This window comes from Rosa chinensis, chromosome 7 (genome assembly GCF_002994745.2).
Source record: "Rosa chinensis cultivar Old Blush chromosome 7, RchiOBHm-V2, whole genome shotgun sequence".
NCBI lineage: Eukaryota > Viridiplantae > Streptophyta > Magnoliopsida > Rosales > Rosaceae > Rosa > Rosa chinensis.
The window spans coordinates 62,276,128-62,290,520 of NC_037094.1; the positions used below are offsets into that span (position 1 = coordinate 62,276,128).

A 14,393-nucleotide genomic window follows, 5' to 3' on the forward strand; every position below is an offset into this window, starting at 1 on the left:
TCCCACACCTTCCTCTTGATTCATCAAATTGGGCCCTCCAACTTCATTTTCAGCAAACACATTGTCTAGTTCACTAAAACTACGACTCGGGTTCGCACCCATTTGACTCTTTCTGTGCCTAAAAGATGCAATTTTTTCATCTAAGCACTGCAACATGGAAACTCGGACATCAGGAGGGATTTCCTTTTCTACCAGCAAGGTGAGATTTAAACCTATTAATCGATCCCTCTACCCTGAAACACTTTGCCACAATATAAACACTTGTTTAACTCAACTTTTGGGTCCCCAGTTTTAATGTAGATTTGACAGTGTTTCCATCCTGGGTCTTGTTTCTGTGGGGAAATAGCTATGGGCTCAAAACCCTCCAAAGATGTCATCTTTAACAGACTTAATGATCAATCAATCAGAAAATGCTGCATGCTTCAAACAAGCTGATAAAGGTTCTGAACTGTGTGAGATGGATTCAAAGGAGAAGATGACTTACTTGTCTTTGGTGATTGCTCTCTCAGTCTTTGAGTGCGTTTGGGAAACAGAGAAATGGGTGAGAGGGGTTTGTGTTTTTATAGGTGAGTTCTGATGGATAGCTCGACCCGGTTCTCAACTCATGACCATTGACCAAAACAAAAAAAAACCCGGTTTTTTTTCCCCCCTATTCGAGAAGGGTTTGCTTTCTTGGGTTAGATACGTGTAATGGGCACCAATTTTCTGTAAGGCCCAGGTTAGCCCGATGGCACAGGTTGTAAGGGCGTTTTGCATTTTCCGAAACCACCAAGTTTTTTTCTCCAGGTTGTAGAAGAATACTCACTCATCGAAAAACGATTGAAAGTTTAATGCAAGAACTTTATATGCTTGTGACGAAGTGTTACTGAACAAAAATGTAAGCATTTTCATTTCAAATTGGTTTTGTAATCAGAAACTCAGATGTAATCCCTCGCTCAACTGGTTCTAAAAATATTAGTCATGTACGCCAAGTAAGAGATGACCAATATGCTTTGGAGAATAACTTTTCCAAAACCCAAGTTGAAGGGGACTCCAAACTTGTTATTTAATATATCAACAAGTATGTAACACCCTGCAATCTAAAAATGATTATCAACGGCATGAGAGAGAGAGAGAGAAGTGACCACCTCCATAATTATCACAAGGGCGTTTTGCATTTCTAAAACCACCAAAAGAGATTTTAATGTAGTTAAAAGTTTTTTTCTAAGTTATAGAAGCATAGTTGCTCATTGGAAAATAATAGAAAAGTAATTCACATACTTTTGACAATAGTGTCATTGAACAAAAGTTACTCTTCTATAAGTAACTACAGTTGAAATTTGTTTGGTAATCAGAGATCCTGATGAATTCTTGTAATTAATTAAGAGAATGAAAAACGAACTAATGAACATCATGATATACAATTTATTAAAACGAACTAATAGACATCCTGATATACAATTTATTATTGTGATACTCTCAAAAACACTGACACTTCATATTGATACCATGTTGCAGGTCCGAAAAATTGTACCATGGAATCAGTTGTACCATCACATAATCACCCACCTTAACCTCTTAACTTCCACCAAAAAAAATTTTTTAACTTAATTATATGTAGAAATCAATTTTAACAGCCTTTTACACAAAGTACACACCAAGTTTCCCATTTCCATTTCACCCAAAACCTCCCAAATTGCACACGTGACTCTTACAAGGGCTCGCATCACGAAATAGTCCATGCACCATGCTTCATTTTATCACACTCTTTCTCTTTATGGCGCCAGAGAAAAAGAGAGAATCAAACTCTATAAATTAAGCACTGAAACTCTCTCTTTCCATTTTTCCGGGATTATTTGCTCAACTACCGTCCGATTTGAATCGATTAACAGATTTCATTTCTGAAAAATCTAGATACATGTCAACCGTTCGATTTCAATCGGACGGTAGTTGAGCAAGTAATCCCTGGTCAGTAGTTGACCAGGGGAACATCTCTATGGAATCTTCAGATAAAAACTATCAGAGAAAGGTGTCCTGTTCTGCCCTCAAGCACCACAAAGTTTCTGCAGAGAAAGGTGAGTAGCTTCTCTTCTTCTGTTACCTCATCGTTTTCTTTTGGAAACCCTAGTGCAGCTTTTGATCTAAATTTCAAAACCCCAGCTACTAGTCAATGTGATTTGTTTCTAATACCAAAAAAATAAAAATAAAAATAAACTAAATTCAATTTCAAGCTCTGATTACCGGTTTAAATCAACGATTGAACTAGTCCCCCAATTCTTGTGCCGAAGACCTCAAGAAACATGTAATGAAGGTTTTCGAAGATGTGACCAAACACTGTGAGGACAAGAAGTTGAGAATTCAATTTGACATGGTTGGGGGGTACAACTCCTTATTAATCAAATTGCAATTCGAGTGTTCAGTTTTGCGGTAGATTCCCACTTTCTTGATGAAGCGAGAGAGCTCTTTAAGCCTTTCTCTGATCAGGCCATATTGTTTGAACTAGCGGTCTTCACCATGGTCACTATGGCCTACTCCGGGGCTGGCAAGACCAAGGATGCTCACAAGGTCTACTAGCACATGTTAGGCACCGGTGTTACCCCCACCTCCTACACTTACACTACATTCATCACCGCTGGTGATGGGGTTGTCCCCAACTCCTATACTTACTCGGTTTTAATCAAGGGACTCGATGCTGACCCCAAATTTTTTGGAGATGCTAAGAAGTACTTGCTTGAGATGATGGACAAGGACAAGGCCATAAGAAGTCGATTCTATATTGAAATGTGTTGAGCCGACTTATATCCTACTTATTTATACTCTTACCCACTCCGTCAATTTCAAAATATTACATGATTATTCATTTTATGGATGCTTTTATATATTACTTTTATGTCTTTTCTTTTGAATTGATATAATCGTCTTATATGACACAAAATAATTTTTTTTTTGGGAAAAAAAAAAGGAAGTGAGAAACTATTTGAGAATGAAAAATGATGGGATTTTATCAACAAATAGTAGACAATTTTTTTTAATTTTTTTTTGTCAATTTTTTTATTTTATTTTTTGTTATTTGTATACCTAAATATTGAAAACTACTTAAAATTAAAATATGTTGCAAGGATAATCATGTTTCGTCATAGGGACAATGATTGACAAAGTGGAAACAGAAATATTTAACCCACTATTTAATCATTTTATATCGTATTGATATTTTCCTAAGAGGAAAAAAATAATATGATCATTTTTTTTTTTGATATTTGTATATCATTTTTTTTTTTTTTTGCCTCTGCTAATTTTTTCATTCCTAGAATTTGGTTAATTTCTGTTAAGTACTTTTTTTTTTTTTTTTTTGAGAATTGAAGCTAGGTAACCAAGAGAATTGGTTATACACTGATTTTTTTATTTCTTTTTAGTTTTTTGATATATGATTAAAAGAATAAACCAATCGTCTTCATTGAAATTAACTTGTCTGATCGATGAGAAGGTTTTCTTTATGGTGATGATGACTCAAAATTGACTGATCCTGGTAAAAGTGAAATTCAAGGACTCAAAATTCAAGGACCCATCACCATTATCAATCTCCTACATTCTGACCCAATAACTCTTCCGCAGAGAAGAATAATTCCGGATCTGGAACTTTATGATCATCTAGGAACAACATCTCGACTAGAATCCGAATCCGAAGCGCCCTCTTCTTCTTCTTCTTCTTTTCGATATCCGCCTTTTCCTTTCGCAAAGATTTCATCTTTCTGACTCCAAAGATTTCCTTTCGCACCAGCCTCATCTCTTTATCGATCCAAACAAACCGACTTTCGCAGGAAATTGCAGAAAAGAAAACTAGGGTTTCGTAGATCGGCAAAACGATGAACAGAGAAACAGAGCAAGAGAGAAACTGAGAAGAAAACTAGGGTTTCGTAGATCGGCAAAACGATGAACAGAGAAACAGAGCAAGAGAGAAACAGAGCATGAGAGAAACTGAGAATAAGATTTGTGTTATATAAAGGATATTTTAATTGGGTCGGTTGATGGTAGGATATTTTAATTATAGAAGCATAGTTGCTCATTGGAAAATAATAGAAAAGCATATTTTAATTGGTTCTGATGTAATATTGATTTCAATCATTTTCAGAGTGGGGGTACTCCTGAAACTAGAAATGGTTTACTCGAAGTACAGAAGGCCTTTCGTGAGGCTGGCCTAAATTTCGCAAAACAGGTTTTGATCTCAGGTTTTGCTTTATGCTTTGTTAAAATTCCATGCTTTGTAGTGGAAATGTAGGAGTCTGTTTGGTGTAATTAGGGCTAGAGTCTTGGTAATATATTAAGTGGTTTGTTGACTAGCTGGATGCTGATTGCTGTTCATTTACTCATTTGTATTTGACAGTGGGATGTTACCATGTTTTCAAAAAGTTTTTTATATTTTTGTTACTTTTCTAGTGCCTGATTGACCAATGTGCTTATTTTTCATGTGCATTTTACTCTAGCGGCACATTTTTTATCGTCTTATTTTAATTGTTTTATGCCGTTTATTTCTCATGCTCTTCTGTTTCTGTGTAGGGTGTGGCTATAACTCAAGAAAATTCATTATTAGACAACACTGCTAGAATTGAGGGCTGGTTAGCTAGATTCCCAATGTTTGACTGGGTTGGTGGAAGAACATCTGAGATGTCTGCAGTTGGTCTTCTTCCAGCAGCGCTTCAGGTTGGTATTACAGAATTCCAATTGTACATGATCATCATTCTTGTTTTTTAATTTTGTTTATTTACTTGGATGGTTATCTATATTTCATCCTTGTTTCAGGGAATTGACATTAAAGAAATGCTCGCTGGTGGAAAGTTGATGGATGAGGCTAATAGAACCACTGTGGTAAGCATGAGGTTTTTACTTCTGCTTGAACATATTGCTGAAGTTTCTGAATCATAATGTCAGAGTATCTGTTCAATTTTGATTTTGAGTTGTTATTCCTGTCAAGTACCTTTTCGTGGCACATGAGCTAGGTCATCTATGAGGGTTGGTATATTATAAATAATGGAATAATTAATGAAACTATACCTTGTATTGCAATATATGAATCATGTCTTTGGCCCAGCTGCACCATAGCTTCATTGAAGTTTGATTAATGATATTCAGTATATTATATGCCTTACCCTGCCTCCCTTTTTATTTCTGTTTGAAATAGTCCATTTGCACACCAGTCTAGTACTATTATATCTGTTGCCTTTAGCATCAAACCCAATTCTTGTTGTTCTTTGCTGGTGATGTAATTAGTTTTATGTCCTAATAATAAATAATTATCAAGTCTGAGCTCCAATTTGTAGTTGAATTCCATGAGAAAAAAATTGCGAAAACTAATTGACAATAGTGGTTGTGTTGTTGTTTCTCGAGTTTACCCTGACTAAAATAAGATTGGAAGCAAAAGATATAATTTTCATTCTTTCTTCGTTCAGGTTAAGAATAATCCTGCCGCCTTGCTTGCTTTATGCTGGTATTGGGCTACTGATGGATTGGGATCCAAGGTATTGTTTGCTCAATCTATGAATGTCTTTAAATAGCGTATTTTTCAGTGTGATTTCTTTATGGTTGGTTTTTCTTTCTGAAGATGTTCAACTGTTTCCCCTTTTGATTTTCTCAGGATATGGTTGTTCTTCCTTACAGGGACAGCCTATTATTATTTAGTCGGTATTTGCAGCAGTTGGTCATGGAATCTATTGGGAAAGAATTTGACCTTGATGGTAATCGGGTATGTGTAATTTTTTCTTTTGTTTGGGGAATATTAATCATCCAGAAAACTCTTAGTTAGGTTGCCAATATCATGTATTTCTAGCATTTTGCATTATAATTGTTTATAATGGTGATTGGGATTCTAGTGTCAAGCTTCCACCAAGTTCTATGAGTCTTTGTTACCAAACCGCTCATAATTTGTATATCTTTATGAATCAATTTGGATCAGAGTTGTTAACTGATCAAGTAAACACGGATTGTTTTCTGAGTTGAGTTGTTCAGTCTATTTGTTCACTGGATTGCTTCAGTCCATTTTTTCTATAAGTAGTACTCTCCAATCTCCATCGTTAAGATGGTCCTGCCCTAGATTCTTCATGTGTCAAAACTTTGTAATTTATAGTTTTAGCATGGCTTGAAGCTCACCTTTTGATTTTACAGGTGAATCAAGGACTTACAGTGTACGGAAACAAAGGGAGCACGGATCAGCATGCGTGAGTTTTCAATTTGCTTTATTAGGTTTATCTATATCTTGATGTAAACCATTTCCGAGCCTGATGCACCTGCTTGTGCAGATACATCCAACAACTGAGAGATCGCGTGCACAATTTCTTTGTGACATTCATTGAAGTACTACGAGATAGGCCTCCTGGTCATGATTGGGAGCTTGAACCAGGTGTCACATGTGGTGACTATCTATTTGGAATGCTACAGGTTAGATTCATCACATTAACCAGTTAATGTTATCTGGAGAAGAGATTTTTCTGTTTCCTTGGTACTTTTCCATTTTAAAATTCCTGCCTATCTAAAATTAACTTCTTACAGGGAACACGATCGGCTCTTCATTCTAATGACCGAGAGTCGATTACGGTTTCTGTGGAAGAAGTGACACCTAGATCTGTAGGTGCTCTTATAGCACTTTATGAGAGAGCGGTTGGGATTTATGCCTCACTTGTCAACATTAATGCTTACCATCAACCTGGTGAGTAAAACTGTTTTGACCATCCTTGGGTTTGAAATGAGAGATAAAAGGGATTTTTTTTTGTTTTTGTTTTTTTGTTCAGTGCATTATGCATTTGTATCTGATATTGTTAACTGAGTTCACCTAAAATGTCTGACTGGTGATTTTTCTTTGATCTGTCTTTGTTAATCCTACATGTATTGTTGAAAACAGACAAGGGGAATGAGGGGACCGCTTCTAAAATGTGACATATGCTAAAGATATGACTGAGTTTGTCTTGTTTCTAACCATCACCACTTACACTCTTTTTGTTTTCAGCTGTAAAGAGCCTGTTGAGCCATTGACACTAGATGAAGTAGCCGATCGGTGCCACGCTGCTGAAGATGTATTACCAGTTTTTTGTTTCCAATCCTTTTTTTTTTTCTAAACCCATTTGCTAACGTACTTACCTAATTGCTTTGCTTGCTTCAGATTGAAATAATTTACAAGATCATCGCTCACATGGCGGCAAATGACAGAGCTCTTATTGCTGAAGGCAGTTGCGGTTCACCACGGAGTGTCAAAGTTTTCCTCGGCGAGTGTAATGTGGAGGCATTATATTGATTTCTTTCATCTCCAATCTCCATGTGCCATAGAAAAAATAACAGAGCAGAACAGAGAGTACATCTCCATGTGCCATAAACGAAGAGATCATCTCCATGTATTAGCAAGCATTATTTAATTTCAGCCCCATTGTATTTTTGTTAATTTCAGAATCGAGAATCTGGTTAAATTAAGCTTGGAAATAAAATTCCAGTACGAGGCTCTGTGATTCCACCGTTGTCACAAACTACAGTTTCTAGACGTTATTGGGGAATAAGCTGGTTTAACAGAAATATTATACAAATTAATCTTGGGGTCATAATCTTCATTCTCTGTCAACATTTTCTGGTCTGCTTGCTGCTTTCACATGGTTATGGCTATTGGCCTTTAAGGGTTATCAAAGCTCAAAAGCTTTTATTAGCAACTAGTTCTCTGGCGCCTCCAGCATAGTATTAATAGATGATTCCTCACATTATTTGCTCTAAAACTTTATTTAGAGCAAATAAAAAAATTACCACACCCTTGGCCATATATATTACTTTTATGTCTTTTCTTTTGAATTGATATAATTGTCTTATATGACACAAAACTTTTTTTTTTTTGAAAAAAAAAAAAAGGAAGTGAGAAACTATTTGAGAATGAAAAATTATGGGATTTTATCAACAAATAGTAGACAATTTTTTTTTTTTTTTGTAATTTGTATACCTAAATATTGAAAACTATTTAAAATTAAAATATGTTGCAATGATAATCATGTTTCGTCATAGGGACAATGATTGACAAAGTGGAAACAGAAATATTTAACCCACTACTTAATCATTTTATATCGTATTGATATTTTTCTAAGAGGAAACAAAAATAATATGATAATTTTTTTTTTGATATTTGTATATCATTTTTTTTTTGCCTCTGCTAATTTTTTCTTTCCTAGAATTTGGTTAATTTCTGTTTAACAAAATGTAGGTTATTTAAAGGTCCTGTCTGATATCTGCTGGAATAGAATTCTTGATTTTGAAATACAAACTTTCTTCATAAAAATTGACTTTTTATACATACAAAATTTGGAAAAACTTTCTTCATAAAAATTGTAGAGATCATCGATACGATCTCGTACATATATGGAACGCAAATATCGGAGTTCGTATGAATTAATTATGAATTTTAGAAGAAAGGAGACTTTTGAAATGAACGTTATTTAGGGGGGGGTCGTGAAAATTGACTTTTTATACATACAAAATTTGGAAAAACTTTCTTCATAAAAATTGTAGAGATCCTCGATACGATCTCGTACATATATGGAACGCAAATATCGGAGTTCGTATGAATTAATTATGAATTTTAGAAGAAAGGAGATATTCGAAACGAACGTTATTTAGGGGGGTAGTGAAAATGACTTTTTATACGTACAAAATTTGGAACAACTTTCTTCATGAAAGTTGTAGAGCTCGTTGATACAATCTTGTGCATATATGGAACGCAAAAATCAGAGTTTGTATGAATTAATTATGAATTTTAGAAGAAAGTGGATTTTCGAAACGAATGTTATTTGGAGCGGTCGTGAAAATTGACTTTTTATACATACAAAATTTGGAAAAACTTTCTTCATAAAAATTGTAGAGATCGTCGATACGATCTCGTACATATATGGAACGCAAATATCGAAGTTCGTATGAATTAATTATGAATTTTAGAAGAAAGGAGATTTTCGAAACGAACGTTATTTAGGGGGGTAGTGAAAATGACTTTTTATACGTACAAAATTTGGAACAACTTTCTTCATGAAAGTTGTAGAGCTCGTTGATACAATCTTGTGCATATATGGAACGCAAAAATCAGAGTTTGTATGAATTAATTATGAATTTTAGAAGAAAATGGATTTTCGAAACGAATGTTATTTGGAGCGGTCGTGAAAATTGACTTTTTATACATACAAAATTTGGAAAAACTTTCTTCATAAAAGTTATGGAGCTCATCGATACGATCTCGTACATATATGGAACGCAAATATCGGAGTTCGTATGAATTAATTATGAATATTAGAAGAAAGGAGGGGAGAGGAGAGAAAAATAAAAAACAAAAAGAGGAAGGGAGGGGCAAAATAGTCATTTTGGACCAAATTGTGTGAGATTGGAAAGTCTGAGGAGTAACTTGTCGAAATTAGGATAGCAGAGACTGAACTGTCAACGCCCTAAAAGTACAGGGAGTGACCAGTAATTTCCCCCTTTGTGTTATATATATAGACAGGTCGGGTCGGTAAACTTCACGCGTAGGATATATAGGATATTTTAATTAGGATATTTTAATTAGGATATGTATGATATTTTAATTAGGATATATAGGATATTTTAATTAGGATATTTTAATTAGGATATATAGGATATTTTAATTAGGATATTTTAATTAGGATATGTAGGATATTTTAATTAGGATATGTAGGATATTTTAATTAGGATATATAGGATATTTTAATCGGGTCGGTTGCCCGAAAACTCCACGCGTAAACTCCAACGGTAACAAAAGGAATAAGATATTTTAATTGGCTTAATTTTCTATAAAAACAATATGGAAATGGAATTTTTTTTTGTTTTTTTTTTAGAAATTTCTAAAGTGCATTGTGCACATGTTACATGTTACATGTTACATGTTACATGTTACATAACATCATCTTAGTCATTGGTGTTCCTAAGACTCTAATATTTTAACTTGGTAGCTTAGACTATAATTAATTTATAATATTTTTCAGAAAAAGTAACTTATAATATTAAATATTAGACTGTTTATTTACTCTCAAAGTCAAAAATAAAAAAACACAGATCTATATTTAGGTTCCTCTATATTTCTGCTTACATAAGAGAAACAGAAGTATAACGAAATAACTCTATATAACCGTGTGTGAGGAGGTTCGAGGAAATAGAACCAAACTCGATCAAGAACCATTTTTCAAAGTACTCGTCTTTTGCAGATAGGTAATTATTCTCCTCTGTAATTACTGACATTCATCAACTCGTCACAATCCTTCTTACACTCTGCTCCTTATATGTATGCGTTCTATGGAAACTACAAAATGTAGGTTATTTAAAGGTCCTGTCTGATATCTGCTGGAATAGAATTCTTGATTTTGAAATACAAACACTTGAGAATACTTATTAGACTAATCCATCAGAGAAAGAAATTCCGAACTTTTGTAACTTTAAACCGGCCATCCAATGTGCAAGTTCATGAACTTAGACAAGTTAGTACTATTATTAATTTGATTCCAAAGATTTCCTTGCCACAACATGTCACTAATATTCGATCGATAACCTCTACAACGTCATATACAACATTATTTCAAACACAATTGTGAATCAAATTAATGAAAATTCTATTTGAAACTATTCATTCAATTTTTAATTTTTTTTTGAATCATACCCTGAAAGGTAGTGATATATTCATCTCAAGCCATAATTGTCATTACATACCCTTCCGCTACCATCAACAGACAGACAATAAGAATCATGACGTCGGCGAGGCGATGCCAGATTGCCACCAGACGAGAACGAAATTTCAGAAATCGGCCGCCGCTACAAATAGGGTTTTTCCGCTCCTAGCAGTCGAGAGCAAAAGATCTATAAACTATTCATTCAATTAGAACACAAACAAGTGGTTATAACCATAGAATGGTTTTAAAGCTAGATATTAAGAATGCATATGATCGAGTTGAATGGATTTTATACATCTTAATTCTATCTTTTCTGTTAATTTTTTTTTTCTCTAATTTGTTATTGTATTTTTTTTTGTCCAAAAAAATTGCAATTGCACCCTCACTGTCATTCTTTTGGCAAACAAAAATGAAATATAATAGGGTGTTTCTGTTTGAACCCAGCAAATTTCTTAGTATATCCAGCAAATAAAAAATTCTCCTATATTTTCCAACTTTGCCCTCGTTATAATACACCCAGCAAAGTTTTTCTCGTCCTCATCTAGTTTAATTTGATGCCAGTGCATACCCAAACAATCATCATTAGGTTTGCTATTAATTGTTTGCCGATGACGACCTGAAACAAAAGAAACACTGAGATTGAGGCGGTTCCTATTGCCCTTGAAGTCTTGAACTGAAACCACCGAGGGTCTTGAACTGATCTTTCCCAGAAATCCATCAACACTCCATTTGGTGAAATTCTCTAACTGAAGTAAAAACAGTCATGTTTCATGTTGGCATGATTTCAACAGTTGAGTAAATTCCAATTAGCTTGTTGAGGGTTTTCATTGTTTTCTCTAGATGAAAGAATTCCATGTCAAGAGGAAAATACCATTTGAGATCCGATTGATCAAAAGCGAGTAATAGTGCCCACTGCCCAGTAGCAATCAATTGCAACTATATAAGAAGGAACTCTCCATAAACATCTAGATGCAACGAAGCAAACTACGTTTCATCAAGAATCAAGTGGGCGTATGATTGCACTGCACTAAACTTTCATTAATGAGAATATGTATGTCCATCTAGTTTTGGCCAATTGGAAGTATGGAACTATTAATCTATATTTATGGGCCAATGATAGGAGCCTCGGAGGGAGAACACAAACTGTGGTTCTTCGAAAGAATTGAAGCTATGTGGAAGTGGAATCATGATGGTGGAAGTTGGTGCTGGGTTCTATTAGGGGTAAAGTTGGAAATAAATGGTAAACAATACTAAGAAATTTGCTGGATTTATTTAGCAAGACACAATATAATATAAAGTACTTGCAAAACCTAACTCTTGCAAGGCCAGGAAAAATAATATATATATATATATATATATATATATATATATACACACTTATTTATCTTCCAAAACACTCAAACAGTCATAAACCTATAAATTATACTCATAAGGACAAATTTGATTTAACTCACATAACAAACTCAAGATTAAAGGTACAACTTCATTCTTAGACAAAAGAATAAAATGGATACAAGGTTGAAATAATTACAGGTCTTCAGTAATTAAGAGTAGTTATATTGCATACAATAACCTAAATTCGATATTAATTTTGCCACCCAGATTCCCTATTGTCATACTTATAGCACATACACCCTATGTTAAAGTTGTTATTTCCAACATTCTATTCTTGGAAGTTTAATATATATGCGAAAGCCAAAGGTGTATGAAACCTCACGCCATTTTTATAGAGAACGGACAAGAAGATGTAACTGTTCGTTCAATTTGAATATGTTCAATCAATTACATCCGTTTTGGATCAGTTTTATTCAATATTGTCTTTATAAGAATTTATAAAAATAAAAATATTTTATTGAAATTTTTAATTTAAATCCAATGGAAATTGGCTTGCTTCCTATCCAATGGGCCTTCCCTTTGATTTTGTCCATTTAATATGTTTCTTATGTAAACATATATAGAGAGAGCAGACTAGAGCCTTGTCTCCAGTGTGGGATCATCTCCCACATTTTCCAATAGGTTCTAACATGCCGCACCCGCCAGGCAGCAGAGGTTGCTCAACCAGGAACTCTGCCTGAACCATCTTGCAAAAATTTAGAGCAGCAACCTTTCAAGCACCTTCCGAGCAATAGGATGAAGAAAAGACCCTGTCCGGCCGGACACCAGACCCCGACTAGGCCATAGGCCTGCCCAGAGGGGGAGCTGCCAGACGAGACACCGAGATTGGAAACTTTAAAACTCTAGGTCTTCCGAGTTTTTTTTAGCAAAGTCGTCTATCTTCTATTTTGACATTTCATTCCTATTTGATTCCATTTTATTATAACTTTGATTAAATTTTCTTTCTAAACTTTATCCCAATACCATGTTTTGTTTTAATAGTAGAACTGAATTTTCGAATTTAACTCAAAGCCTACCGGTTCTGCTAATAAACCAAATAATCATGAGTAGTGACTGATTCAAAATTTCAAATACCTATTTTTTGTTTTTTTTGATTGGTGCAAGATTCAAATATTTTTGAAAATATGAGATAGTAGATATTGACAAAACAGTCTCAATGATCAAAATGGTCCAAGAGTCCACGGGGATCGGAATGAGAGTTCTAGGGACTCAATAATAAATAATTCATGTCACTGTCAAATATCCCATTCCAACTGGCAGCCTACTTCTTTTGCTTCACTAAACTCTGCATTATTGGCTTAAGTTTTAATCAGTGCACAGCTGGAAGTTGAAGAAGGCCGGGACCTTATTAGAGAATAAATACATTGAATATGACAAGTGAAAAAGAGATTAGTATTTTATTTACTAAACAAAATGAAGAAATATTTGTAGACACGATACATCACAAAAGAATTTTTGGATTTCGAAAATAAATACATTGAATATGACCAGTGAAAAAGAGATTAGTGTTTTACTTACTAAACAAAATGAAGAAATATTTTTCGACACGATACATCACAAAAGAATTTTTGGATTTTGAGAATAAATACATTGAATATGACTGGTGAAATAGAGATTAGCGTTTACTTACTAAACAAATATGAAATTAGAGTTATAACTAATAAATATTTTTCGACACAGAGACATTACAAAAGAACTTTTGGATTTTGACAATGCTGCCATTACCCTATTAATGGAATAGGGTATGTGTTGATGGATTGACCTATATGTGGAGTGGATGAAAGCATAGCTACTTATATGAAGTCTCTAGCTGGCCGTATTTAATCGATTAAAGTTTACGGGTGACCAAAGTAGAATCTCAATTTAATGATATGAGATACGCGTCGGTTTGTTGAAATTTTATCCATACTCATATTTTTTTCTACGATTCTTTCATTACTTTATCATTAAAGAAAAGTTTATTAATAAGATTAAGTTACACAAAAAATAAGAATATGAGAAGCCAATCAATTTGACGGATTCTTGGTCCATTTAGCAACCTTTTACATCTCAATGAAAATGTAGTTAATTGGTTCGCTGCATTCTTACAAACTCGAGACACATACTTACAACAAACCTCATAAGAAACAATCTGAGAGTATCCTTAAGTAGATTCTCTTCAAGAGTTAAGCCAAACTCCTCTTCTCAAACATGAGAAACAACATACCATGCATCTGACTCTCCAATAGTAGAAGAGAAGCATAACTCAAGTGCCATTTTTCTCCTCTTTGAGCCCAACATTTTCCATATACTAAAAAACAGAAAAGGAAAGAAAAATCTGAATCGTTACCCTTAGTAATA

The 14,393-nt window shown here is 34.2% G+C and overlaps 1 protein-coding gene across 1 annotated transcript; it reads left to right on the forward strand.

Annotated features, from left to right (window-relative positions):
* Window positions 1-1,975: 1,975 nt before the first annotated feature.
* Window positions 1,976-7,559, forward strand: LOC112178365 (glucose-6-phosphate isomerase 1, chloroplastic). Its single transcript, XM_040511554.1, has 12 exons — window positions 1,976-2,054; window positions 2,411-2,544; window positions 4,109-4,192; window positions 4,534-4,677; window positions 4,777-4,842; window positions 5,424-5,492; window positions 5,609-5,716; window positions 6,136-6,188; window positions 6,270-6,408; window positions 6,520-6,676; window positions 6,974-7,040; window positions 7,127-7,559. The coding sequence occupies exons 1-11, from the start codon at window positions 1,976-1,978 to the stop codon at window positions 6,997-6,999; spliced, it is 1,059 nt and encodes a 352-aa protein (XP_040367488.1). The 3' UTR covers window positions 7,000-7,040; window positions 7,127-7,559.
* Window positions 7,560-14,393: the final 6,834 nt, after the last annotated feature.

Excerpts from the sequence above, each read along its gene's own strand:
- LOC112178365 (XM_040511554.1), top strand. The coding sequence starts at position 1,976 with ATGGAATCTTCAGATAAAAACTATCAGAGAAAGGTGTCCTGTTCTGCC. Across the intron at positions 2,545-4,108 it reads AGACCAAGGATGCTCACAAG|AGTGGGGGTACTCCTGAAAC; the intron begins GTCTACTAGCAC and ends AATCATTTTCAG. Across the intron at positions 4,678-4,776 it reads TTCTTCCAGCAGCGCTTCAG|GGAATTGACATTAAAGAAAT; the intron begins GTTGGTATTACA and ends TCCTTGTTTCAG.